This window comes from Nelusetta ayraudi, unplaced genomic scaffold, assembly GCF_046127955.1.
Source record: "Nelusetta ayraudi isolate G7.1 ecotype Tasmania unplaced genomic scaffold, CSIRO-AGI_Nayr_v1 ptg000031l, whole genome shotgun sequence".
In the NCBI taxonomy this organism is placed as follows: Eukaryota; Metazoa; Chordata; class Actinopteri; order Tetraodontiformes; family Monacanthidae; genus Nelusetta; species Nelusetta ayraudi.
This window is the reverse complement of record NW_027466081.1, coordinates 3179368-3206421: the sequence shown is the minus strand read 5'-3', so window position 1 is coordinate 3206421 and position 27054 is coordinate 3179368. Positions and strand designations below refer to the sequence as shown.

The following is a 27054-nucleotide window of genomic DNA, read 5'->3' as shown; positions in this document are numbered from 1 at the left end:
GAGGCATACATAATGCATGGCCTTCTCTCTCCCGCTCTGTGGAGAGGATGGGGGTTATCGAATGTCACCTGCCCGCCACGTCCGACAAAAGGCAGGAACACAAGGAGGCACCACTCGCGATAGCGATTTGTCTCGCGAAAAACAATTCATTCGGGGAGGGAAGGTGCATGAAATGTAAAACCGTCCGCGTCGCCCCCTCTAGGTTGCTTATCTCCGTCCGTTCTGTCGCTCCAATGTAATACACCAGCCTGTTCGTCTGCGGATAACAGGCGGCCCATTGTTCAAAGTATCATCAATCCTTAGAGTGTCGCACGAAAACGAGACTTTGGGAGTCTAAGAGGTATGACGGGGTAAGAAAGAGTCTGTTGAAGAGTTGACTAATTGACGCAGGCCACTGTTTCGAAATGGTACTGGGCTACACAAGACAAAAAAAAAAGGGGGGTAATCGGGAATCCAGGTGAAAAAAGAAAAACAAAAGTGAGACCTTTTAGGCGATAAAACGGAACGAAAACCGATAAATGAGTAGAAGCAAAATAGGAATAGGCCCAAGGAAAAGATAAAAAGTCTTACGCAGGGTCACTCCAGCCTGAAAGAGATTAGGCTATCATCACACCAACACGCTGCGTGTGATCAACATGCGAGGCTATAGCAGATACTGGAGGATGGCCTAAAGATAAAAAAAAAAAAAAAAAAAAGAGTGAGAAAGGATAACAAGTCCTGCTGGTGGACAAGCCGCAGGGCTGCATTATTCAGGACTACAGCATTGATAGGCGTGTTCCACTATCAGTACTGGAGGGATGGAGGAGGGGTATGAGGGGCTTCAAAAGAGATAAAGAAGTATATACTGCAAGTATAACAGATATGTTAACAGTCTTCTAATATCAAAAAGACAAAATGCAAAACAGATCCTGGTCTCCGTCGGGAAGAAAGACCATTACTCCAAGTCATATTTGAACTACGGCACCCGAGATAAAAAAGTGCAAGGTTATGTCGCCTCAATAAAGACGGTGTCGAACTTCAAACTCGCCTTTGAATGTGGCTCCGGACCCTGTTAAAGCGAGGCTTTTGATACCTGCACCTTTCAGCGGCATCTTTTACAATTGCACTTAAAGGGAACTGCTTTGCCATCGATTTACCTGAACTTTTCAGCCTCGCAGAGAGCAAGAGAGTAGCTCTGCAATGACACACACACACACACACACACACACACACACACACACACACACACACACACACACACACACACACACACACACACACACACACACACACACATTCCAATGTTTACCTATGACATGACAACTTGAAGCTTTCAGCCAAATACGCTTTGAGTTTAGTTTTGCGGCCTCTTTTCTTTTTCGGAATAACACTCCAAATCTTCTTGCTCTAGCACAAACTGGAAGTTCTAAATTGCCATCAGAACATGACTCCTGTGTGGCAATGCCAATGAAATTGTGACATGCAAATGCAAAGTTCAATCTGATTAAACCTTATTTGATTTGCGTATTTTAAAAGGGTTGGCCAGGCCATTATACAGTTTAATCTCTGTCTGAAACACCAAACAAGAAAACGTCATGCACCATAAAAGAAGGTCAAAGGTAACAGCAAAGAAAGATAACCGGGAAAAAAATCGTAGGGACTCTGAACTCCATAAATTATACAAACTAATATTTCAACTTAAAAGTTTTTTTTTTTTCTTTTTTCCCCAATTATCACAGAACAAACTCTTCTGCTACGGCTCATTAAATGCAACTGAAAGAGCTCCTGGCCAACAATAGCTCATATGGCAGGTGAATAGCTGGAACAGTTAATCATTCAGTTCCTCATCGTTTATTTCCCAACCCTCGTCTCAGGACAAAGACCTAATGGCCACTAATGGCTCGAATAAGCGAATCTGTGTATGGCAGGCGGAAAATAAATGCTGGCAAAACAGTTGCTCCCCGTACAGAAGCTAGTCTCTCAAGAGCTTTATGTGTTGCACACAACTCCTGATTTAAAGGTCCATTGTGTAAAATTTGGCCTGATTTATGATTTTTATATTGTTCAAAGCTTTATATACTACCCATAAAAATATTTATATTAATAAAAGTGTATACTCAGAGTACAATAAAAGTCATTTGGTTTTCCTACCCAAAGAACGGTTCTTATTCATATTGAAAAAAATACGCACAGAGCAAGGGTCTTTCTTCCAGTTAGCTGCCATCTTGCACCGCCATATTTCTAAGGAAGCCTGGTGTGGACAATCCAGCTGCCTGACAGCGCGTTGAGTATATAGGGTGAAAGCTCGCGTTCTCAAATAAACCAGCAAAGAAGGAGTTGGACGACGAGGTATCCAGGTTTCTGTCGGCAGGCCAATGATTATCGTAATGAGCGATGCAGTCGAAAATCTGTCCACCAGATGGCAGAATTGTACGCGCTGTACCTTTAAATTTGCATTGTTTGAAATAGAGTGAAATGTGCAATTCCATCTTATACTTGCAAGACGGTAATTAGTTACTGGCTTGCGTGGGTTCTTTTGAAACGGCAGACTTTACAATTTTCAATCAGAACGGGTCCGTCGCTTGCTTGTTACACAGCGTGTTGCCAGTGTTTTGGCGCGGCCATTCATTCACCAGCGAGGTGCTCGCAGCAGGAAAAACACATCCAAAACACGCTCATTTATCTGCACTTCAGTCATTATAACCAGAGGGAGGCAGAGACGGCGGTAATTGCGGCTTCACGGTCGCGCGTCTCGCACACCGCACCAAACTCCGGCGCTGCGACAAAATAACCGCCGAAATAACGGCCTCGCGTCAGACAGATGGACTAATCTGACATAAAGCAAGTGCAACAGACTTGTTCCAACGGCCACGGCAGACTGAATTACTGTTTACCGTCTACTTGGATCATAAACAAGGACAATAACAGGGATGCCGATACCCTCCCCGGTCGCTTCCCCTGGACCATAAAAATGCGAGCCGGATGTCTGCCAGTCGCAAAGGATTTTTGGAAAGGGAAGAAAAAAAACAAAAAGGAAAAGAAAAGAAACTCCAGTCTCCCGGTCACAATAGTGTTGGCGTTGTGCAATTATGATTTCTCCCTGGAATCAAAAAGCAATCAGAGAAGGGTGAGTGGGCTGTGCTGTGCTGTGCTATGCTGAGCTGTGCCGTGCCGTGTACAGCTGCCACGGGTTTTTGGATTTTTTTTCCTTTATTTTTTTTTTTCCTTTGCCCGTTTGGGAGCGCGTGGCATTCTCTCTGAATGGAAATTGTGAAGGGAACAAAAGGGGCATTTAGAGACAAAGGCAGAGTTTGCTGGCTTCAACGAGCGGCTGCTAGTGTCCCGACTCGGAGTGCCGCTTCAGGAGAGATGATATGAGTTAATTATGCGGAGGAGAACTTTCGGACGGACGGATGAGCGGACGGAGGGAGGGAGAGAGGGAGACGGGGGCCCGGAGGGTTGGCTTGGTTTCAACGGGGGAAAGGGAACAGATAGCGCCATCTGTATTCTGAGCAGACTGCCGACGGTCTGGCTCAGCGTTACGCTGGCACCCAGACAGACATTACACACACACAAAAAAAATAAATAAATAAATAAATCAGAATTGACAGAGACGTACAGTAGACTCGAACCCATATTGGTCTGATAACACAAATGCTGGGACGGAAGATTAACTCAGCTTTCTGAGAATGATGAAATTTCCACTAGTGGCTCGGCACTAGTTTTGGGCTTTTTTGCCAAAATGTGACAGTGGACCCGGCCCAGCAAGACGTGTCTTCTCATAAATTAGAGAAAGCATCTCCCTCACATCAGAGTTATCAATTATACAGCAGGAAGTGCAAACGAGCGTCTGGATTGGACAAGGGGCAGCTGATGAGCGCCGACATGCAGCACATCAGCACTGGGACTTCTAAACTTTATGATTCCTGCCTCACAATGTTCTAATCACTTATTCATACCGAGGACCCCCCCCCGGGCGCAAGCGTGGGAACCCTGAAGGTCTCCACTGTGCGGCGCCGAGCTGGATTTTGCGAGGAAAGTTCGAGCGGATTCTCGTGGAATACCGAGGGGACGCTGGATTCGTCCCCCCCCCCGCAAAGTTTCGCTGCACTCGCGTTACGTCGGATCCAATTGCCGGGAGACGCGGGCTGGCAGCTGGAGCGCGAGGACGACTCGCGTCCAGTGTGTAACATGTGGCCTGATTTAGGATTTCTATATTGTTACAAGCGTTATATGCTGCCCATAAACACATTAAGAAAAGTGTATATTCGCAGTACAATAAAAGTAATTTGGTTTTCCTACCCGGAGAACAGTTCTTAGTTATATAGCAGAATATACATGGAGCAGGGGTCTTGTACTGCCATTTTGATAAGGAAGCCCAGTGTAGACAATCCAGCCAGCTTAGCAGTGCGTTTTCATATTTAGAGTGAACGCTCGCGTCCTCAAATAAACCAGAAAAGAAGAGGGTGGACAAGGTGTTCATATTTGGGTGCGCAGGCCAAAGTAATTCACTGGCAAACTCGGGAGAGGGAGGGTGGGTGGGCGAAAGAGCGCTGCAATGTAAAATGTAACCACTTCATGTCGGTGTTTCCTCGCAAAATGTCCAAATATTACACACTTAACCTTCAAGATGCACCGGTCTCGAGCCTTTTACGCAAAGTCTTGAAAGAACCTACGTTAAGGAGAAGGACGCCGCACTTGCCGTCGCCAGCACCTGCACTTAGAGGTATTGATTCGAAGGCACCAAGTTTGAAGACTTGAAAGAGACTATTGTCCTATTTAAACCCTACAGAAAATAATGCATTTCGTTGCTCTATGCTTCTTCAGTTGTTGCCGTGCAGTGTTGTTCCTCGGCTGTCCTAGGTTCATAGTCTTGGACCAGTTAGATTCCCATTGACCTTTCTTGTCTGTAACACCAACTCTCCACCCGAAATCAAGCCTTCTGTTTGGAACTGCTTCCGGTCTGAGTAAGTCCGGAGTTCTTGCCGACTCTCCACAGCGATAGAAATTATAATTATTTTTTTTTTATGTAAAATTGTTAGGTGGATTGTCTCCAAATTTGACAGTTTTCAGTTGTGTCTGGTTTGACAATCTCCTCTCATAAATTACAAATCCCCTGAATCACACCATTGCTCATCCTTTAGTTATGATGTTTGTTTTTTTCTCTCCTGCTGTTGCTCTCAGTTGTGTCACCCATCATCTGATAATATGCTAAAAAAAATATGTACTATTGAACGGACTGTGCAAACGATTAGTCACAAAAAAAGAAGCAGCTGACGAAGAGTTTCTCGACCCACCGGTCGTCAACAGTAAGCACGCTGGAGGTCGTCTTACCTCTCGTATCTTGTCCCGTTTCTCCTTGACGTCAGGCTCCGACGGCTCGCCGTCGCTGACTCCCACCACCTTGGGCATGGGGACGGGCGGCAGGGGTTTCGGCCCCGGCTCCCTCTTTTTCAGCTCCTCCATCACTTTGACTTTCTCCGTCTGGATCTCGGCCTGCAGCTCCTGGCGAGACATTCGGAGCTTCTCCTTCGCCTCCTGCAGCGCCCGCTCGTGGTCCGCTCGGATCTTGTCCCGCAGGCTCTCCTCCTCCTCCCTGTTGGATGTGAGAAAAAAGGTTTGATTTTTTTTTTTTTTTCCTCCTCCTTTTTCAGTAAATTCATTAATCCTCCCTTGGATCCTCATTAGGTTAGCCGGTCTCAACTTCCTGGGGTTATTTAAACAGAGACACTAAAAAAAAGAAAAAAGTTGAAACGTTTGGAAAAGGTGTGCAGAGGGGCATTTAATTAAAGCTCAATTTAAAGTACAATGAGACTCTGGGGAGGGGAAACAAGGTTGACACGGTTGTGCAATAAACAGCTGGAGGCTGGGAAGTCAGAGCAAAAGCTACCCGGGTCTGATGTAGGCCATTAAAGACTGGCGTATCCGCGAGGCTCTTACGGGGAAACAAACTCCATCCCATAACTCTTAAGTGAGGGGAACTTCGAGGGGGAGAGCAGGTGCAGACAAACATAATGAGGAAGCGGGCGGAGGCAGACAGTGAGAGACGGTGTTTTGGGTTTCACGTGCGGCTCTAACCTCGGAGCTATTGCGCGCTCAGTTGCTCATGGCTAACAACGGTGGAGAGCAAAGAAGGGCAGAAGTTAAAGGAAAGCAAAATTAAACAGGTGAACATCGCGGTGAGCACACGAGATCTGCGATGTCTCCAAATCATGAATGCATTTGACGGTGAACCCCTGCATTCCCACATAGTGAAGTCCTATATTCCGTCAGTCGCCATGACGCCGTTTTCCTCTGGTAACCCATGTCTCTCACCATGGGTTACCATCTCGTTTTAATAACCGACTATTTGAATTCACTGAATTAATAATAAAATGGCGTGAGAATGATTCAGCATGTCCAGCAATCCAAAAATAGATAAAGATCGGCAAATGGGTGGCACCCATTCTACATATATATATATATATATATATATATATATATAAAACAGTGCTTCTCAATTGTTTTCTGATGCAGATATTTCACGCTGAGAAGCACTGAAAATATTGATGGGTTGACCTTCAAATGCACACGTCCAACTGTTCAACTTAATGCAGAGACGAAACATGTTCATCCCTACCGAAGTGATTGATTGTAAATATCACAAAACCGAAGTGCCACTTTCCATGAGCTGACCGCTAAATGTTCTGGCGCGATGACAGATGGAATTTACACAGTCCTCTTCACAGCTGTTCACATTTTGACACCACGAGACGAAGGCGACAGCTAACAAATAGTCATGTGACAAGTCGCTGAGACGCTCATGATTTTTTTTTTTTGTTGTGGTTTACCCACTCACTTGTCTGTGTCTTTGCGTCAATAAATTGTTGTGATGAAGAAATTAAAATTCCACGCTTCCTCTTCAATGCCCTACTTCCATGAACTCTACAGCAATGGCGTTTTACACTTTGGTGGGAGTAGTGTACATTTCCCTTGACAAACGTATGTATGACAGGATAAAGCAAAGCTAATCTGAGACTCCGTGAACTCTACGTCTGCGTAGTACGTCGGGATGAGGAACTGGGGTAAAACAAAATGTGAAAGGGCTTCCAGGGATAAGGTGCAGGACCATGACGTAAAGCCGATGAGACGTGGAGGCCGCGGATGCGCGAGACAAACAGAGGAGAGACAGACGTTTCCCTTCCAATTATCCGTCACACAACAGAATGCGCATCCGTTTTCATATTCCATCATCGTTTCGAACGTGGGGGCCAACAGAGACCAAAATAAACAGCTTTGGAGTTACGCAACGACGCCCTGGAAACAAACTCATAAATATTCAAATTCACAACGCGGCGTGACTGACTTTAATTGACGGGGAAATGCATCTCGCCAGCGCCGGGATCGCGTGTTCGCAGGTGCCGCTCAAATGCCGAGCGCGATGACTTTGCGGGCATCTTTACCGCCCGCCTTCCCAGCTCGCCGGTGGCACGGCGCGGGCCTGAACGTGCCAAACGTGCGCATTTGTCTCGCGCCCTCTCTCCGTAACGAGGCTGTCGGCAATGCTGGTGTTGTGTTGCGAGGGAGACCCGGCTTTGGATGTCATGCCTTTTTTGTGTCTGCCTTTCCCTGTGCCTCTGAAAGCGAGCGTGCCCTCAGCAACATGCATTTAAATGCAATGTTTAAGGAGGTGCTGATGTTGCAAGACTGGCTGTTTGTTTTGTTTTTTTCCATGAATGGGTTGCTCCGACGGAGCACAATGGGAGAAACAGGGGCTGAACCGGCACCGCAACCATGCAAATTCTGCTCGGCAAGCGCGTATTAGGTACAGTTACCTAGTGACTGAAAACAAGCTGGAGAAATGTGCCAGGTTTAGAGCAAATGACTTCAGTTTCTCCACAAGAAACATTTCTCCTGCAAGGCCCAGCGCGCTCTCTCCTTTGTTACCGTTGCCATGGGGTTCCGTTCTGTCTCGCGTCATATCAAACACGCAACTGGGAGTCCATCCGCGGATGCACGATGCCAATACCTCGATCAGAACGTGAGAGGGCTGCTGCGATCTGTCGAGCCCGGACACAACCCGGAGCACAGAACACCAGGATTAACCCCTTGGTGGTGGGCAAGAGCGAAGCAAGAGCCGTCCTGCTGCCCTCGCGGGGAATCAGCGACGTTGGTATAATTAAGGCTGGGAACACGCTAGAGGATTTTTGGCCCCATTCCGAGCTCGTCCAGACGGTCGCGAGGCGCGGGCTGAATAGTCAGCCGATTATTTGTGTGACCCTCATCCTCAAGTGTGTGTTTTGGGATTATTTCGCTGCTCCGCTGCTCCGGAGCGAGTTGACGCAACGGGAAAGTCGATTCAATAAGAAGCATGCGTGATATTTACCTTCCAGATATTTTCAGCGACGGCTGCGCACAATGAGAGCGGGCAGAGCAGGAAGTGACCGGAGAAAAACTTCACGCGAAAGACGGCTCTGAAAGAGCACCAGCTCGTGTAAGTTTGCCGACGACACGGGTGTTTTTCCGAGGAGGTCTGCAAGAGCGTACCCGGTGTCTTGTCAGATCAGACTGACTTGGCTACAGCCATCGCTCAGTCTGGCAGTTTTTTTTAGAGTTGAAAGTGGGTGAAATAAAAAAACAATCTCAATGTATGACGTCTCCCGCACAAATGGACTGAAATCCTCCAGTGTGTCCGGGGGCCATAGGAACCAAGCCTATGGGGAATGCGGGGGTGGCTTGTTGCTGGTGCAGCTCTCCCAATACAGCAAAACACATTGATGTACTTAATCTGAAAAGCAAAGGGGTTCCTAAAATGGTCAGCGGTCGACAGACTTCTCCGCATTACAAAAGGCTAAAAACCCGGCTGGTTTATTCAATGCACTCTATAAGAAAAACAACAACGTAACTTCACTGGTGATCTCCTCTGGGAGGTATAACTCAGGAAATAACCTTGACTGTGAATAGTTACCAAAACCCATGTGCTTTCCAACCAACACGCTTCATCAGTGACACAAGACACAAGAAAGGTCTCGCATAAAAGCTTTCCCAGGGCACTTCAATCATTAATGCCATTTTCCAGCCAAACAAGTAAAGAAAAAAAGAAGAAAAGAAACACACAAGAAACAATGGACGACGGCGGCTATGTACAAAGGTTACAGCCGAGTGCGGGTAATTCAAGGCTGGAAACTCCTCTCGTTCCCCCCCTCTCCCGCCCCCTTGTGACTCGTCTCATTATTCCGTCTCGTGTAAGAGCAGAGTGTTTGCTTTAGTTGTCAAGCAGGAGCTCTCACGGGCACAGGCCCTGGACTCCGAGTCATGTGGCTACGTCTGCTTCCCGCTTGTCCATAAACACCCTAATTGGAGAGAAGGGAAAACTGCCAGGGGTCCGGGAAGGTGGTGCACTTCAGCTCTGACGAGCTGAAGCTGCTGCGGCTTCTGGGATTTCCGTCAACAACAAGGGGCAAGGAAAGCCCCAGTTCCCTCAGTGTTGCCTTATGTAATGCGACAAACGGCAGTCTGGACATGTAGTCCATATTTTCTTAGGATTGCGATTGGACTCCGATAGAGAACCTATGCAAATACTATACAACACTTGTTGCCACGGATGCGGCAAGCAGGCCAAATGTGCATTTACATGTACGTATTATGGTCTTATATATAAATATCATATATTATAGATGAGATGTATGAGTAAACATTTTAGATTTAGCAAAGATCCTTTGGTGTTGGCTAATCTGCATAGCGGTGGCTGCAAGGCTTTTAAACCCCCAAATAAAATAAAAATATCCTTTAAATAAGTCAAACGATGCTTTGTCTCAAGAAGATAAATTAAGCATGTCTGTCTGGTGGCGCAGCAGCAATATCTGTACAGAGAAATGCTCTTTTTTCTTTTTCACCTTTTGCGAGCAGAATCTTTTTTCACTGAAAATTCTCTTCACTCTGGGAATTTGACAGTGTTCAGTTCTCTCTGGCTTGACAATTTCCTCTCATAAATTACAAAGCCCCAGAATAAAACGATCGTGCATCTTTTAGACATGATGTTTTGTTTTTTCTCTCCTGCTGCTGCTCTCAGTTGTCTCATCCATCATCTGATAATATGTCAAAAATATGTAACAAAAGAAAAAAATCCTGCTGCCTACCACTTGAAGTGATCAGATCATTTTCCTGTTTTGGCTGCTTCGGTGTCTGAACACCGTCAAAGCAGTTCGAGAGTCCTGTTCCAGTCTTTGCTTTGGAAACCTATTCTTGTATCTCCGCTCATACGTGTGCGAACACATGACCTAACTTTTTATCCTTGACTTGTGTTGGGGTGAGCACCTGAGCCCTGCTGCCACTCGGTGTGTTGTCGTGGTTCATATCCAGCCTTGCTGACCTACATCACGGTTCGCTGACTGATGTCTTCCTATCGAGCCCCTGAGTCCGTCTCCTGTAGCTAGCACCAAATAACAAGTCGGAACTTTTTCGAATCGGGTGACGGCACAGAGATTTGCTGCTTTTCTGCATGATGCAGAAGCAAAGAGCAACGGTATCCAAAAAAAAAAAAAGGGGGGTCATTTTTAAGACCCCGTGTCGACCAAAATCTGATGACTCTCAGTACTTTCGCACCTGCAGACTTTGTCCTACTTTCAACAGGCCAGGCTTCAAAAAATGTTTGAGAGCAGTAATAAAGGGAACAGCTACTACACAGCCCTATCCCCGGGCTACTTATAAATCCAACAGCCGTGTAGCGCTGGAGCATTTATTATCAAGGCCATGCGCCTCGGACACAGCTTGTGTGGATTTAACCAGAAACGCTACAAGTTGGCCTGCGAGTTCAGGGAAGATTAGTCAAAATTAAAACGTTGCGAAACCTGAGGGGGCCCAACTCCAAATTTGCCGTTGAGTAATTTCCCTTTGATCCCTTTGCTTTAACTGACACGGCGTCCATTGTGGAGCGTATCTGCCAGATAGATTGAATGTGGTAGAACCTTTGTAGTTAACCATGGTCAAAACACCCCCAAGGACCCAGGGACTCTCTTTGAATCGGTACGTCTCCAATTTCTTTCCAACTTATTTTCTTTGCGGTCAGAACCTCCCCTTTGTTCTTCGATCAATAAAAAACCTTAATGCCCTGCACTCATGCAAAACCGATCCAAGCTTCCTCGTCCGTCTTTATTTCGGGGACATTTGATCTTCAGAAACAGACCGCGGTCCAGAGAAACAGCCATCGCAAAAAAAAAAAAAAAAAACAAGGGTGAGGGCCAAGAGTGTGCGTCCAGCCGCTCACGCGCTTTTAGTATTGTTTTCTCATTTTCCTGGAGATGTGCGGCTCTGTGGAGGCTCACAGCTGAGTCCACACAGATCACAGCAGGTCGTCAGTTCCTCCCACATAGCCCGTCTTGATCCCACGCTGCTAAACGCTCGAGGGATGAGCACCGCGGGTGAGATTTGCTTGTACTGCATGTCCTTTCTTCTTTACATTAATTTGAATTGTTCAAGATAAGCAACTGGCAAATCAGCAGGTTTCGTACAACACGTCTAATCCCCCTCGCTATCTTCTTTGCGGAAGAGTGTTGGGTAATCGGGGAACAGAGACAGTGCGTAACAATGATTGTTGTGTATCGACCAAAGCGCTTGAGCTTTCCGTTTCTTTTTTTAAACAGTAATTATACGATACTTTTATGTGTAGTTTGGGTATTACCATAACAGATGGGGACAGCTTAGATATTTCTGAGATATTATATTATATATTATACTATTTCTAGGGTTTCTGCTTGTGTTAATCATTATAGTTTCTGGTTTTGCTTCATACCGACGGGTGTGATAGAGTGGGGGTGGGGGGTGTTGTACGGGGAGGCACACCTGCAGAGACCGATCATCCTCAAGAGACGCTCCCAAAGAACACACAAAAATATGTAAAACTAAAATACTACCTTACATGGCAAAAGGCTGTTACATCATCTGGCAATATGAAAACAGCACATTTTGCATTGGGTTACTTAGAAACGGGCTCCCCAGGGTGTGATGTAGCAGGCACCACCAGCGGTCAGCGTTAGTGTTGCGTAACTCGTCAAAAGTTGAGCAGGTCATTCAGAGGTTTTGGCTCCACAGATCCTCCGTGAAATAACAGCAACAATGGCTTCCAAGCGATGGCTCTCCCAAGGCTGCTCCCACACGTGAGGGGCTAGCCCTTCCTTTATAGGTCCCACAAAATGCCTATGTTGCCCTTTGACTAGAGAAGTTCGGATGGTTGGACAAAATGGATCAATTTGGAACTAGGTTCTGCGGCTAACAAATATTTCGATAATCGATTATTCTACCGAATATTCCATCGATTCATCTACCAATCGGATAAAACATGCGTTTGTTTAAATTAATGGCCACTCCGCAGCAGAATGCGGCCATTAAGTTTGCAACAGACGAGCGCGTTTCACAGGCGTCCCAGATACGTGACATCACACCGCCCTGGTACCGTTACCAAAAGACCGCTTGCGTCTTCTCCCGATTTGCATTGGGCACATGGCCTGTGACGTTGTGTCGCACTAAAAAGAGCCCGTGCTAAATGTGAGCTTTAAATTTAATTAAGCGACGCCTTGAGGCAAATGAAGTATTTTTTGCAATCGAGTTACTTGAATTATTTAAGGAATCGTTGCAGCACTATTCGGAACATCCGCCTCCAGTCTTAAGTTGGAACGACTTAACACCTTTTTGTAATTAGGTAATACCACTCAATAGAAACACAGTCACTTTCTCATAATTGTGTTTGATCAGCATCATAAAGGTGTTGCTAAAGTAGCTGACTATAAACACGGGTGTTTCTAAAAAGGTTTGTTCAAGGCCATGCCAGCTATTGGAATAACCCAGCAGTGCCTAACTGTCAATAAATCCCAACCCGAAAAATGCAGCGTTTTTATTCTGTGGGCCAGCGAATAATTAATTTAGCCTCTCAATCCAAAATCTCACGATTTCAATGTGTCAGCCACCAGAGACTGTGCGGCAGCTCCACAGACCCCTGAGTGTTTCTAACCCTGTGCACATATGTAAATGAAGTTAGGGAGCAGGAGTGAGGGGAACTGCACAAGGCCTCGGCATAACATTTACTGTGTCAAATTTGGACATGCTAATGATCATCATTGGGGGAAATTGTTTTTTAAGCATCGGCTTATTAAGCCTATATTTTCTCATAAACTCAATTACAGGGTTGTCCTCGCTGTTGATGGGGTCGATTTGAATTCCGTGCTCAAAGCGATAAACACTTGCTCACCCTGATGTGCTCAGGCCTCCCATTCAGTCACATTTTTGTCCTGTTCAGGGGAAATGACGCCAAACAACGGTCCCACACTCCAATGACTCGGATTAGGCATAAAAGATTTTAATGTCATCTCTGACGGGAAAAAAAAAAAAAATCTAAATGTCTATCTAATTTCTTTTGGCATGCGGGAAACACAGCGCAGCCTCTTGACTAAGTACAGAATAGATAATGACATGAGGCAGCAAAGAGAGTTTGGGGAGGAACAATAATACGCTACTGACATTCTACCGCTCTCTCCAAACTGCATCATTTTCTCCCTCATTATCCCTCTGTCTGTGATCTAATACGGAGGGACGTGGAGGGTCTTCTTGAATTTTGCAAGACTCCCGAGAAATTGCTCTGTCTTTTGTGTCTCGCTCGCAATCTGACAGCGGCGCACCAGCGGTTATTGGTAGTGTCTGAACAAAGGTCCCAAGTGCAAACGGTTGCTGCCAAAGGTCCGGCTGAGTTTGTTTTAATGATGAGCTGGCAGGTGAAGATGAAACACGGCGTTAAAATTCCCTTCACACAAAGACCTGCCACGTCCCTGAAGAAGGTTAGGAGGCTGGCAGCACAGCCCTACCTGAGGTTGATGCGTCATATGTACTTATGCGGATGTCGCCATGCTTTTAATCCTATCAATAGATTTATTTATTTTTTTAATACAATGGGCTTCTTGATATATTTTCTCCACCGTTCTAAATCAGAGATTGACAGACTCATTTTGCCATCCCAATGGTGTCAACAAGCCTCAGTTAAAAGAGAATGCTTATGACAGAGCTGTTTGCGTGGTATCAGACAAAAGTCACAACACATGATTCTATTAAATATCACAGAGAAGGACGAGCTGTCGTGTCTCTCTGAAAGGTAAATAAATGAAAACTGGAAGTAATGATGATTTAGACACTATGTGCCAGACTAAGCAAAAACTGTTTTTGGGGGGGGGGGGTTGATAAAATCCATTTTTTTGCTTTGGTTTTAAATCAATTTCTGTTCCATTGCAGAACATACAAGGTCAAACTTCAAACGGCCATCAATTTGCATTCCATGAAAATCTTTAAACAGGATGTTAGAATTCCTCTATTCACTTTAAATCATGTTATTAAAGCCAAACTGGTCTTGGCATGACTAAAAAACTCTGTGGCAGCAACATTAGCAAGAGCAAATACCCCAGCAGCTCACAAACTCAACTGAAAGAAACGCTCTTCATTTCTCCCATCTCTTCTAAATCACGCAGACTCAAATCCGATACGCTGCAGCTGCTCTCCGCGAGCGCCCCCTTATGATCCCGCGAAATGGAGGGACACAAAAACGAGGAAAAAGCAACACAGGAAATTAGATGCAAAGAGCGCATTTGATTAAAGAAGCAGCAGCGCTAATGAGGAGATTACGCCCAGTGGAAGTCCACTCCTCGATCTGTGGCCGCCCGCTCCGATTGCGACAGCGCCAGATCAAATCTCTGGGAGGCAGACAAATTAATTAGGATAAGTCCGAGTCAAATTACTGTGGGCTGGGATCTGAGAGATGAGTTTATGCTGATATTTTATTCTGAGTGCAAAGAAAAAGTGTTTTCCGAAATCATCACGAAACACAGTTGAAAGGCAAGAGCAATAATGTCTAATTGGACTGCAATACAGCATGGGCGTAAGAGCGTTTCTCTAATCTTGTACGCATTAGCGTACAAAAAAAACAAAAACAACAGATTACAGTCACACAAATGTTGGCCCTCCGATGCAACCGAGTTTGACAGTGGTAAGTGTGCAAATAAAGCCACTGGTTTAAAGTAAAGGGTTTCCAGTTGACGAAATTCCTGACTTGTCCCCCCTTATGACAGTAAAGGCGATCGCAGTATTGTACGGCCGGGCCAAAGCACATTGGACACCAAACGTACAGTTTATTTGGCTAGTGCGAGAGCTCAAGTCCGTCCTTTGGGGTACGGTTCGAGGACGTGGCAACAAGGCTGCAAAACGCCACCTGGCGCAATCGATAAACCTCGACATACGCGCCGGCCGACAATTAGATAAGACAAATCCAAAAACCCCACGTTCAGCTGTGTGTGCAGAATCGTTTTGTTTTCGGCGGCGTCGAGGCAACCGCGCATCGGTGAAGGTCGATTTTTAACCGCGATGCTGTACACGTCGAAGGCAACCCGTGTTTGAATACACGCATGAAGTGAGAGCAGCGACTTGTACGAGGGCACCACAAGACAACCACGTAAAAAAAAAAAAAAAAAAAACCCTATCTAACTGATCCGATATAAAATGCAGAGAAACCAATGAGTCGCCACCATTTGGTGAAAAGGGTGACATTTTGATGATTGGACCAGCTGGTCTAGCAGCTGGTTGGTGATCTAGTGGAAGAGTGCCCGTCCCGAGACTGGGAGGTTGCGGGCTCGATCCCCTGCCCTCCTGGACTACTGTAAAAATGGTATCCATAGTTCCTCTGCTTGTCACTGGGTATTAGGATTTAGTTTTGAGGGGGTAAGATTGCCTGATCGTCTATGATTCTGGAGCTCTGGACCGCTGCAGCTCACCGCTCCCTCAGGGAATGGGTCAAACGCAGAGGAGAAATTTCCCTTCCTTTGGGATGAGACAAGCAGAGGGAATTTAACTATTTATTGTCGGGAACGTTGTGATCTGTGTGAAACTGAAGAAAGGCCACTAAGCAGATGTTGAATTTGCCTTCTAAGAGCAAAAGTAAGACATCACAATGGGAGCGCACTAACTTCTCAAGTGGCGTGATTTTCATCAAAGAAAGGAAAAGATTTGACTAAAATTGGCTTTGAAAAAAAAAGAGAGAGCGAGAGAAAAACACGTTGGCACCGAAGTGATATAACACCACCTTTCAGAGGTCTCATTTAAAGCCAACTGCCACCATCCAGAACTGACAGAATCAGACACAAGATTGAGTTCAACTGTGCCGGTAGACGCTTGAATGGCCCCATTTAGGTTGGCAGGGTACATTCACTCCTCCATTTGCCCTGAATAACCAACACTGAAAAGCTATTCTCCCCCCCCCCCCCCCCTTTTTTTTTTTCATCTTTAAAGAAACGGTATGGGGAGGTTTATCTCCCTGCACTGACTGGAGATGGTCATTGGTATTCTCGGCTGGTGGGAGTGCCTTTGACAGGGGGCTGTGGGCGGAGGTGCGACCAAAGAAGCCCGACACAAAGCGGCCATACCCTGAGCAAACACAGCCACATTTAGAGTTGCTTGGCCACAGACAGACGGACTCCTGCACCAAGACATGAAATGCTGCGAATGGTACCAAAATATGAGGACCACATGTTGTTTCGCGTTGGGCCGGAGCCAAGAGAAAGGTGCGTCGGTCCAGTGATTATTTCCAGTTGCACTAAGACGCAGTAATCCTGAAGCTCAGGCAAGTCCGTGGTTTAAAAAAGGTGTCCCGCGCTATTGCTCGTGAGACGGCGCGTGCTTCCACTAAATGTTTCACATGGTAAATGCATCTCAGGTGAATAAACAGACTCTGCAAATGCAAACGCCGATGGTCTGCGCATGAACAGAAGCACACAACGTGCCAGAAGACTCGACGAGCCTGGAGCGGGAAGGCACTAAAAAAAAGCTACTTGGCGCATTATCTGTCACGATTTATTTCCCCCCAGAACGTTAAAAATGGGATCACTATCAAATGTCAAACAGCTCAAAGCTATCTTTTTTTTTCTTTTTTTTTTTTTTATCCCCTTTCCCTTGGTCATTTGTGCATGAGGTCTGTGCTGCCTGGTCTTCTCAGGCCACAAGCGGTGAAGCAGATCAGATATGATGTCAGGGGGTGACGACACATGGCCAAACACTGGCCGGCACTTTGGTATTAAGAAGCGAAATGCCGGACGGGTCAGACAGGTTTCCGGAAAGATGAGAAAAGGTTTCAGGGAATGTGCCACTGGAACTGCTTTGGCAAAATACGGCGAACGCAGAGCTTCAGCTAAATTATTCTTAATTGACAATCACTTCTATTTTCAACAATCTGACGCATGGATTTGAATAGTTTTCATTCTTTTTAAGTCAAGGTGCTGCAACTGAATAAACAAATGTGTGGAGAGGAGAACTGAGCATGAATAATGTCAGTTATATTTGCCACAGTTACAGAGACACGAAAAATTACTTTTATTCAATGCACACGTTCATATCTAAAATTAAATTCTGCAATTCGACAGTATTAGCCATTTGAGGCAGGCAGCTAGCCTCAAACCAACGACAGCAAAAACATTCTCACACCTAGGGGGTTTAATCAAGCCGCTAACGTGCCCAACCTTCTTGTTGTTTAAAGCCACATGTGGCCAAATAATGTCTAGGTAGGGTTTTATTATGAGCCCTCCACAAGCTCCTGGGGGTCTTTAAAAGGTCTCACACATTTCTGGGAATGTTTAATGTGTGCTCTTCTGGAGGATAATTCTCAAGCAGGGATTTCCATAAGCTGCTATAACCTAAACTACGGTAGAAACAAAACACAAACAAGAAAATTTTGGAGACAATACATTTGCATCAAACTAATTTTGGGTAATTAATGAAATCCCAAAGGGATTCCTCTCTCTTTTATACACCTTAAATCGTCCTTGTAGGGACTGTACTGTGGCCTCTTTAACTTTTACTACTTAACGAATCACTACGTGGTTGTTGGGGCGAGACAGGCTGACTTGAGTAGTTCACAAACTGCCGAGGGTTTGTGTGGTTTCTGGGGTTTTGTGAGGTTTGTGCGGTTTCTGGGGTTTGCAGAGGATGGTCCCAAAAAAGAAACTATACAGTGGGCGGCAGTTTTGTGGAGGAAGGTGTCTTGTTGATGTCAGGGGTCAGAGGTCGTAATGGGTAGGCTGGACGCAGACTGAAGACGACTCAAATAAGCACTGGTTGCAAGCAAGGTCTGCATAAACCAATTTTTGAAGGCACAGTCTGAAAGTTCCCGTACAAATCAGGGGACCAAGAGAGTGACCGTGAAGTTTATTGTATAGAAAACAGCCACTGAGTATGTTGGCGTGTTAATGGAAAATTATTAAAGGTACATTGATTGTATTAGACAAAATAATTGGGCCATAACAGCGTGAGTCACAACAACAAGCTGATTAGACTGAAACACAATTACAGGCTCTGCTGCCGCTACACAAACACACAGCTGTGCTAACAATGTACAGGATGTATTCAAAACTATTTTTTCTGAACTTATGAAAGAGACTCTGTACCACATTCCTTGGAAACCGCTAAACATAACTGAACAATATTCAGAGTTTTGCAGTGTTGGGGTTTATCATGGATGGCAGGGCTGGGCGATATCTTACAAAATAAGACTATGTGATTCCCCATATGTATGACTATAGCTTACTTTTATGTAGATTCAATTAATAAATTTTTAGTCAAGTTTGATTTTTTTTTCTTTCCTCCTTTTCTTTAATATGGGTAAAAAAATACAGTTAAAAAAATACAGCACAATTTATTGTAGCACGTGTAACGTTAAAGTACTTCAAGTGTTTTTAGCTGAAAAAGAGGAATGTACTCCTCTTCTCTACCTTTGTATCTTGAGATTGCTCTATTGGGGGAAAAAAAGTGAATCTACTCAAGAGCTATAGAGAAACGGAAGACAGTAATGGAGAGGACAATGGCGAAAACCGATTTTCCTACAATGGCAAATCCAGCAACAGTTGTTCCTATGCGTGTTATAAATATAACCTGCAGAATGAATCTCTTTTAAGTCATCTCAGGGTCAATTTCTTTCTCAGCATTAATTGTTCATAGTGCGACGAATTACATGACTCATTTCTTTACACATAGAGTCTAAATATGCCTCGGGTGTGATAATCTGTAATACAAAACACCGACAACCGAAACAAACGCACCAACAGGCGCTGGCAAGGACATCTACATAATCTCAACCCGGGGTTGAACAGCCGGTGCAGCTGGGACAAGATGCAAAGGCAGGGATCCAAAAGGGTGCCAGTCGAACAATTATTGCCAACTGAATCTGATATCAAAAATATTCTACAAGGTATAGCGCTCTGTTGTGGGACTTTTTCTGTTCAAAATCACGTCCAAACAATAGACACGAGTTCCTCCTCATGTTTACCTGGCGGGATGGTGAGAGGTTTTTCCTTTGCTCTGTACCGTTACACTCCACAATGCACCCGCGGCAGATAAAAATGCCAGACCGTCGATGTAAAAGTCAGTCTGTGTTGAAAGAATAATGCCAGAAATAAAACTACCCTTGCATCACAATGCTCGAATTATATTTTCCTGTTTCACAGCAGCAACGTAGTTACACTTCCTGTCGTTGGTGGTAGGCTACGACAACTCATGTTAGCTACAGGTCAAAATGATTAGCCCCCTTTGAATTATGGAACATTGTCCTAAGATTCTTCCCAATGTTTGCAGCATTCATCATCAATTTGGAGACAAATACATCCATAAACACTTGTTGTCAATGTTCATTTCCATGGAGAAATCAAGAATTTGCCTAACTTCATAAGGAGGGGAGGGGCTAATAATTTTGGCCTCGCCTGTAGCGGCTCTTTTATTTACCGGCTGCTGTTGTTGCTAAAGAAGCAGAGCCAAGTAAAATTCCGCCGCTGCTGAGAAACTAGTGCCTCGAAATGTAACGCAATTGTTGCAACGCAAGGGTAGTTTTATTTCTAACATTATACTATCAACACAGACATTTACATCGATAGTCTGGCATTATAATTTATGTGCCTCGCTCGGGTGTAACTGTGGAGTGGGTGAAATTGTTTTAATTGGAAGGCTAGCAGAAGCCATTGACTCACGCTAGCCTGGCAACCGCAAACTCTGCTAAACCAGAAGGACCGGTTGAAACGGTCTCCACAGGCAACAAGCACGTGGTTAACTTGGGAAAGACGTCAAAATCCGGAACCACCCCTTTAAGGCCCCGCCCCCAGAGCCTCACACAGCTAATTTAAAAGAAGATCGGACATGCCAACGTGAAGAATCTGCCAGTAAACATCCGCTCCACATCCCTTCCATCCATCAAGGAGCCTTTAGTCTTTGTTCGGGTTGCATTTGTAAATAGGAAGCTGTCCTTAATCCCCTGCCTGGGTAAATAAAGGTTAAACAAAATTTAAAAAAATAAAATAAAATACATCATTCAGCCTGACCGAGGTTTCGGCGCTCATGTTTTCCCTTGGAGTGCAAATTGTTGAGTGAACGCGACGACTCATCCGGCCGCACGGCTACGGACTGTCGTGCTTGACGCGGGTTCACTTTTTGCACGCGCTTCCAGCTTGTTAGTTCACATGGTCGGCGGAGCCATGTCTTTCCGTGCCACGCTGGTCTTGATCACCCCGATAAGGTCTGACATTTACCGCTCGCCTCTTTGTTATGAAAAAAAAAAAAAGACTTGCATGTGGAATAAATGATCCCAGTCTTTATGGATGCGGAAGAGGAGCTCATGGAGAGCTCAGCGGCGCGCAGGACAGAGGTTCGCGGACAGCAATCTCGACCTCCTGTCCTGTCCCCACTCTCAAAACCGCCCCAACGTCTGAAATTTCCAAGTCGCTATGTTTCACAACACCTCCCGTGGATCTGTCGGCAACCCAGCGCCACTTGAGCCCGGTACTGTCTGCTCCTTCCGAGCCACTGGACAATGATAATTAAGTTATTTCCAGCAGGCGGAATAGTGAGCTCGGGAAGGCTTTCACGAATGGGGGTTGGGGGTGTGGGGAGTGAAAAGGAACCGCGGGGAACGAGAGGGCGACAGTCGAAACGGGCCCCCTCTGTGAAACACTTTGACAAATTGCTTTTAACACCTCGCGCTGCACTTTGTGTAACTGCTGACCTCCCACGCCAGCAATCAGGAGACCCACTCCCGGAAAATTATCTTTACGTCCCGCTGTCTGCCATTTTCCCTGAGCGAATTAAGTCCGTTGGAAGTTGTCTCGCCGTTCTCAGGCGGCCTCTCGGGTTGGTTTATTTACTTGATTTACTTAATTTTTTCTGCTCGCTTTGCCGACGGCTACTAAAAAGCTATGGTTCTTTCTGCTGGCAAAACCCCTGGTTTAGCAAGTTGACAAGCGGCATTAGGGCGAGCAATGTCAGGGACAAGGAGGATATTCCAATTTCACAACTAGAATGAAGAATTAAGGCATTTATTTTCAGGAAATGCAGCATTAAACCATTACTGAGGGCGTGATTGACCTGTGATCCGAGTACTGAACGTCGATACGTCTTTGATAAATCTCAATAATCACTTGTCAAGGTCTAAAGTCGCTGCCAATTGGCTTTCGCATTGTGACCTAAAGACACTCAAAACCTTTCTTTAAAAATTAGCATCATGCGTTTTTGTGTGGCTCCACGTCATTAAGGTGGATCAAAATGAAGCAAAATATATATTTATTCCAAGGATGTAGCAGCAAAGGGCAGGAATACAACAAACTTGATTTGGAGGAGAAAAAAAATACTGACTTGAATTACCAGGAAAATGGAAAATATTTGTTTTGTGCAGTACTGGCAGGGAATTTTTGACGTTCAAACCTGGTATAAAAAAAAACAAAAACAGTATAATTCTGGAACTGGTATCGAAATTGGCTTTCTGACTTCTGAATGATACCCATCCCTAAGTATGAGTTCCGTACTTTAGTTTAATACAGTTTAATACAGTGGAAAACATATGGGAAACATGAAGGAAGTCCGAAGCACCGCTGGAAATCCCTCCCACGTGGGAGGTCGGTGCTGGGACCCAATTCCCAAAATAGGAGCAAAAATAAAATTCACCATGAGTGCAAATACGGCAGAGAGCAGCGTTCCAATCACTGACAAGACAGTAAACAAACGTAAGGGGATGATGACGTCACTACTTTCACATCATGACGCAAGTGATACGGTGGCGTGTTGCAAACATTGTTTTTGTGTTCACTCTCGAATCCCATTTTTAGTTTTGCTCGACGCTTGAAAAGCCTCCATCGGTGGCAGCCGTCGACACACGAAGAGTGATTTCACACCTGCCTTGTTCTCTCCAGGGTTTTTTTTTCAGGCGTGAACAGTCCCCCAGGGACGACAGCCCTGTACAGACGCCGAGGAGGGGTGAGGGGGAAACCCTCAACAGCACACAGGCCCTTAATGGCTGTGGCAAAATTTCACTAGCGTTTGTCTGATGCTGAACATCCATTTCTAATCTTGCAAGCATCTTCAAACCTGCAGGTTCTTGCTCAGCGACGGGCGTTACCACGTTATCGTTATCAAGGCAGCTTGAAAAAATAAAAAAATAAAAAAAAATCAGCGTGCACGAACATAGGCAACCAGCTCAGACACGATGGCGGCGAGGATTTGAGAGAAACCCCAGCAAGCACAAAAGGATGAGGGAAGAGGAGGGCACCGCGCCGACCGAGATCTGCTTTGCACAGGACGGTGTCGGCTTACGAAACCCCGGAACGTCTTTGTCACAACAGGGTGTTCCCCTTGCCCACCGGGGGATAAGTGAGTATCACATTGTTTGGTTAAAAGTGCTGAGTAGCGAAACTGAAGTTCTCCAGAAGCGATCAGTGTCTCCGCCCTCAAAAGTCACAGATAGCTCCCAAGCTCGTAGCCACACCCCCATCCAGGTGCTGAGTCCGCCCCCTAATAAACAAGTGCAAGGTCCAAGACCAAAACCAACTGATTAAACGACTCGAAAGGACCATGTGATTAGGGCTCCAATGATTCTCCGACTATTTCGAGTTACAAAACGTAATCGAGGAATTTCATTTGTCTTTAATCAAGCAAACGTGCGTTTTATCCGATTACCCGATGAATCGTTGGAATATTCGATAGAATATAGATTCCCAAAATACTCGATAGCTGCAGCCCTACATGTGATCTCTAGAAAGTCTTCTGGAGTGCAATAGTGGAAGACCCATCCAGGACTCCTCTACTGGAGGTCTCAATGGAGAATACACCGCTAAAAAAAGGGGAATAAATGGAACCTTCAACAAAAGTTCCAAGAATTTAGCTCCCTCTCTTTATTACTCCAAGTTGCAAACCGCAAACCCGCAAGAACAGCATCCGACCGTGGCGGCTCCTCTTACCTGTGTCTGTGCTCGTCGTGGCCCCCCTGGCCGTGGATGATCACCTGACCGGAGGCGTGCTTCCCCTCCTTGGGCGGGTCGATGTGGGGGATGAGCACGTCCTCCAGGCCCAGGTCGAAGCGCTTGTGCTTGGAGTTGTCCGGCAGGAAGAAGAAGGCGCCGAAGCATAGGGTGATGAAGGCACTGAGGATGAGGAGGAGGATGAACTTCTCGGAGAGCCTCAGCGTGGCCCTGTGGTGCGGGAAGGAGGAGGCCCCCGGCGACAGGGTGGGTATCCTGCGGCCCGACAGCGGCAGGAGAGCCGGCGTCGTCATGGTCTTTGATTTTTGGAGTTTTTTTTTTTATTTCCCTCCCACTGATGGGGCGTACTTCGCCTTCCGGGGGAGGAGGATGAGGAGGGCGGGTGGGTGGGGGGGTTGGGGGTCGGGAAGAGGAGCTAGGAGAGGTGGGAGGGGGGAGGGGGGGGTCGGGGAAAGGGTTCACGAGTGCCACATGTGGTTCAGTCGCAGCGAAAAGCGCACGGGGCCGCTCCGCCTTATTATCTCATCCCTGCGCCGACGAGTCCGGAGAGCGGAAGGGGTCGAGGTCCATCGGCCGAAGAGTGAGCGGTCTGCGGGGAAACGAGCAGGATCATTCTGGGGAGAAAAAAAAGGGGGGTCGGGGGGAAGAGACGAGCGAAGGGGTCAGAGGGCAGCCGAGAAACAAATAAAGAAAAGCTTTTGAAACATAATCAGAAAGCAGCGGTGCGATGTTTTGAAAAGGGTGATGTGATACTTTTTTGATACGACACACAGAAAGTGAGATATTTCAACTTGTTTGAAACGCCCCCAAGTCGGACTGCCTGTTCATTCACTGGCCACGCCTACACCGTTATTCACGCTAGGGGTGCAACAGTTTAATATTTTGGTGTACGATCATAGTCTGAGAAAAAAAAGATCGCGATTTTACGTTTTTTTCACGATTATTATTATAGACATAAAAAAAATTCACATCAGCATTCTTTGAAAATATGTTTTATTGCTTTTCCCCCCACATTGTCTAACAGTTGCTGCATTTTCAAAGACAAATAGTGCAGTACCCAAAACAGTGTAAAATAATGACTAAGAATAAACAAAGTCTGACTGTATGGTGCGATTTCCCTTTACAACAGCAAAACATTAACGTCCTTCTTGTAGCCAGAATGCTCCCACACTGCCGACCTCAGAGGTCGTTTTCGTTCGGTCTATCTGCCTGCTCTGCAACGTCTGCCATTAGCTCTATTCTAACGTAGCCACCGTGTTCAGCTAGCTGAGCTCCCGCCACTACAAGAAAGGTGTGTGTGTTGTGGTACGCCCGCTAAATGGGCCGTGCGGAAACAAAGCGAGAGAGAGAAAGGGAACGTCCCGGCTTCATTTTGCGCCGCACGGGAGTTTAAACTGACGGACTGTTGTGAACGGAAATAGCCGGTTTTGCTGAACGCTTGGACAGTTAGATTCCTGAAGACCTTGGCTAAACAATGACGCCACTATCCTTCCTGTAGATGCAGAAATGGCCGAGTTGGAAGCATTTGTTTCCCAGGTTTCAAAAACCGAGACATGAGAAAAAAAACTTTAACGGCCGTAGCGCCCCCTAGGAATGTCGCATCGATGTGCAACAAACAACCACACCGTCTTTTGTGAACAACTGGTTCACAATTAACAATAACAAGGCAAGTGCAATGTACTTTATGAAAAATAAATTAACCTTTCCTTATTGCTTACAAACAGACACCAGCCCAACTGTCATAATAAAACAGTCACGACAGTGAAATAGCTCGGCTGCAATGACAAATTGAAGACAGAAAAAGATTCAAATACCCCAAAAAATGGTTCCTTGAACTCAATCAAAATGAGTGCACAATGCAACTACTCATTGGTTGCCGTCGATCCACACGATCGAGATAAAATGCTGCTTTGCTCATGTTCTGCCTGTAGACAGGGTATTCATGTGTCACAACTTGGACATTCTGTTCCCCCACTTTAAGTCTTTACTTAACGCAGAAATGACTGAGTTCGTAGCGTTTGTTTCCAAGGTTGCAAAAGCGGAGCTCATTCGAACACCCATGTGTTTGTCTCATCAACGCCTAAAATGTACATTTCACAGCCTCATCCAAAAATAAATAAATAAAAAAATAGAAAAACTGGAGGTGAAAAATCTGAATCATTTGCATAGACAGGCTTATGATTATTTAGACTTCCTTAACACTTTTAAACACACTACACTCTCAATACGCAATTGTTCAGTATTCATATTATTGAAATCTTATTTTACTTAGCCTTATATACTGGTGGTTTATACATCTTTTCTGAAAGTGCTGCCAGTCTGTCAGCCGCAAGTCCATGGGGTGGGCTCAGTCCCGCCAAACCCTGCATGCAGGTTTAATTCTCTTCAATTTTCAATAGTTTATCGCCCCTTGTGTCCTGTATCGACTGGAAGGGCCGAATGGAGCCCAACGATGCTACGTGAAAGCCAAGAAGAAGAAAAAGAAGAAGAAAAAGAAGAAGAAGAAGAAGAAGAAGAAGTTGTCTTGGGATTGCGATGCATGCAACAACGAGGCAATTTAAACCAAAAACAACAACATAGTAATCCCGAGGACATTAGAAAAAAATGACAACATATTTCATCAGAGGCTTATGTTATCAAGACCACCACCATCTGCTATCCTCGTTTGGTGGCTTCTCGCTGACTGAAGGGTGATCAGCTAATGTTTTTATTGCGTGTTTTTATCACGCACGGCTTGCATTTATCAGATCAAAAGCGACAATAATATGGGGTGGGGGGGTGACGAGCAGGAGCGCAATGATCATTCGCAGTTGTGTCGCGTCTCAGGACGTGCGACTCCGCCGCCTGCCATGCATCGCTGTGCTGTGCAGTGTCGCATTCAATCTCCCGACATTGAAGCACGAAGTGACACTGTGTGGCACAGATGAAGCGGCTTATTTATTTTTTATTTTATTATTTATTTCTACCCCCCAGTGGCCGAGCGATTGGAGGCAAACCTCGACAAAATGACAGAATTGCGATGAGCAGCTGATCCGAGTGTTTTCCTTTTCTGTCTTTTTTTTTTTTTTTTTTTTTTTTTCCAAACGCCAAACGCTCGCATTTAAACGGGTCAAGCCTGCTAATGTTGACAAGGAATTTTATCCCCTTTCGCCGACTTCATTCATCCAGCGCATTCCCATCTGTCCCGCGCAGACAGACGATACCTCGACGTCCCCTCGCAGAATACTAAGTTCATTTCCTGGCAGTGACAACCCCCCGCCCCCCCGCTCCCCCAGCTAGGCTACGCGAGCTAGCTATAACGGGCAGCGGCTAACTTGCGGGGCTAACGGTGCATGGAAAAACCGAGCAACGGAGGAATAAACGCCCTACTCACTGATCCACCGGAAAGACGTGGGCGAGTAGAATTTGTTCTTGGCGTATTCCTATGGCTTCGGTGACGTTTGAGCGATCCGCAGGTGGCAAAAAGGCTGATGAGCTCCTCGGCTAGACGGCTAGCGCTAAGCTAAGTGACAGGCAGTGTCTCGCAGGGACGCCGCTCTGCCGCTGCTGCTGCTGCATCACCACCTTTTCTTATTCGCTCGGTGAAAATCGATGTCCGCCTGGATTCCCGGTCCGCCTCTCGGAGGGAGTCGCCGGAGCAGGTGTCCTCATGACCACCCCCTCTCCGCTGCTTCCCCGACCACCGTCTGTTCACTGCCTCCAGTAGCCGCCGGGACGATGTCGGTGCCTGGCCGATTCGCGGGACTGCAGCACCGGGACTGGCTGAGCTGCTGCTGCCTCCACCGCT

At 45.9% G+C, this 27054-nt stretch overlaps 1 protein-coding gene across 2 annotated transcripts in view; it reads right to left on the bottom strand.

The window, feature by feature from the left end:
- man1a2 (mannosidase, alpha, class 1A, member 2) overlaps nucleotides 1–27054 on the bottom strand; it is a 97524-nt gene extending 70470 nt beyond the window's left edge. The window contains exons 1-3 of one of the 2 annotated variants that reach the window (XM_076030873.1): nucleotides 26641–27054; nucleotides 23247–23881; nucleotides 5314–5575 (exon numbers count right to left, since the gene is read on the bottom strand). In XM_076030873.1, the coding sequence (XP_075886988.1) occupies nucleotides 5314–5575; nucleotides 23247–23560 (576 nt within the window). In that variant the 5' untranslated portion in view covers nucleotides 23561–23881; nucleotides 26641–27054. The remainder of the gene's footprint in view (nucleotides 1–5313; nucleotides 5576–23246; nucleotides 23882–26640) is intronic. The other variant, XM_076030875.1, reaches the window with a different exon arrangement.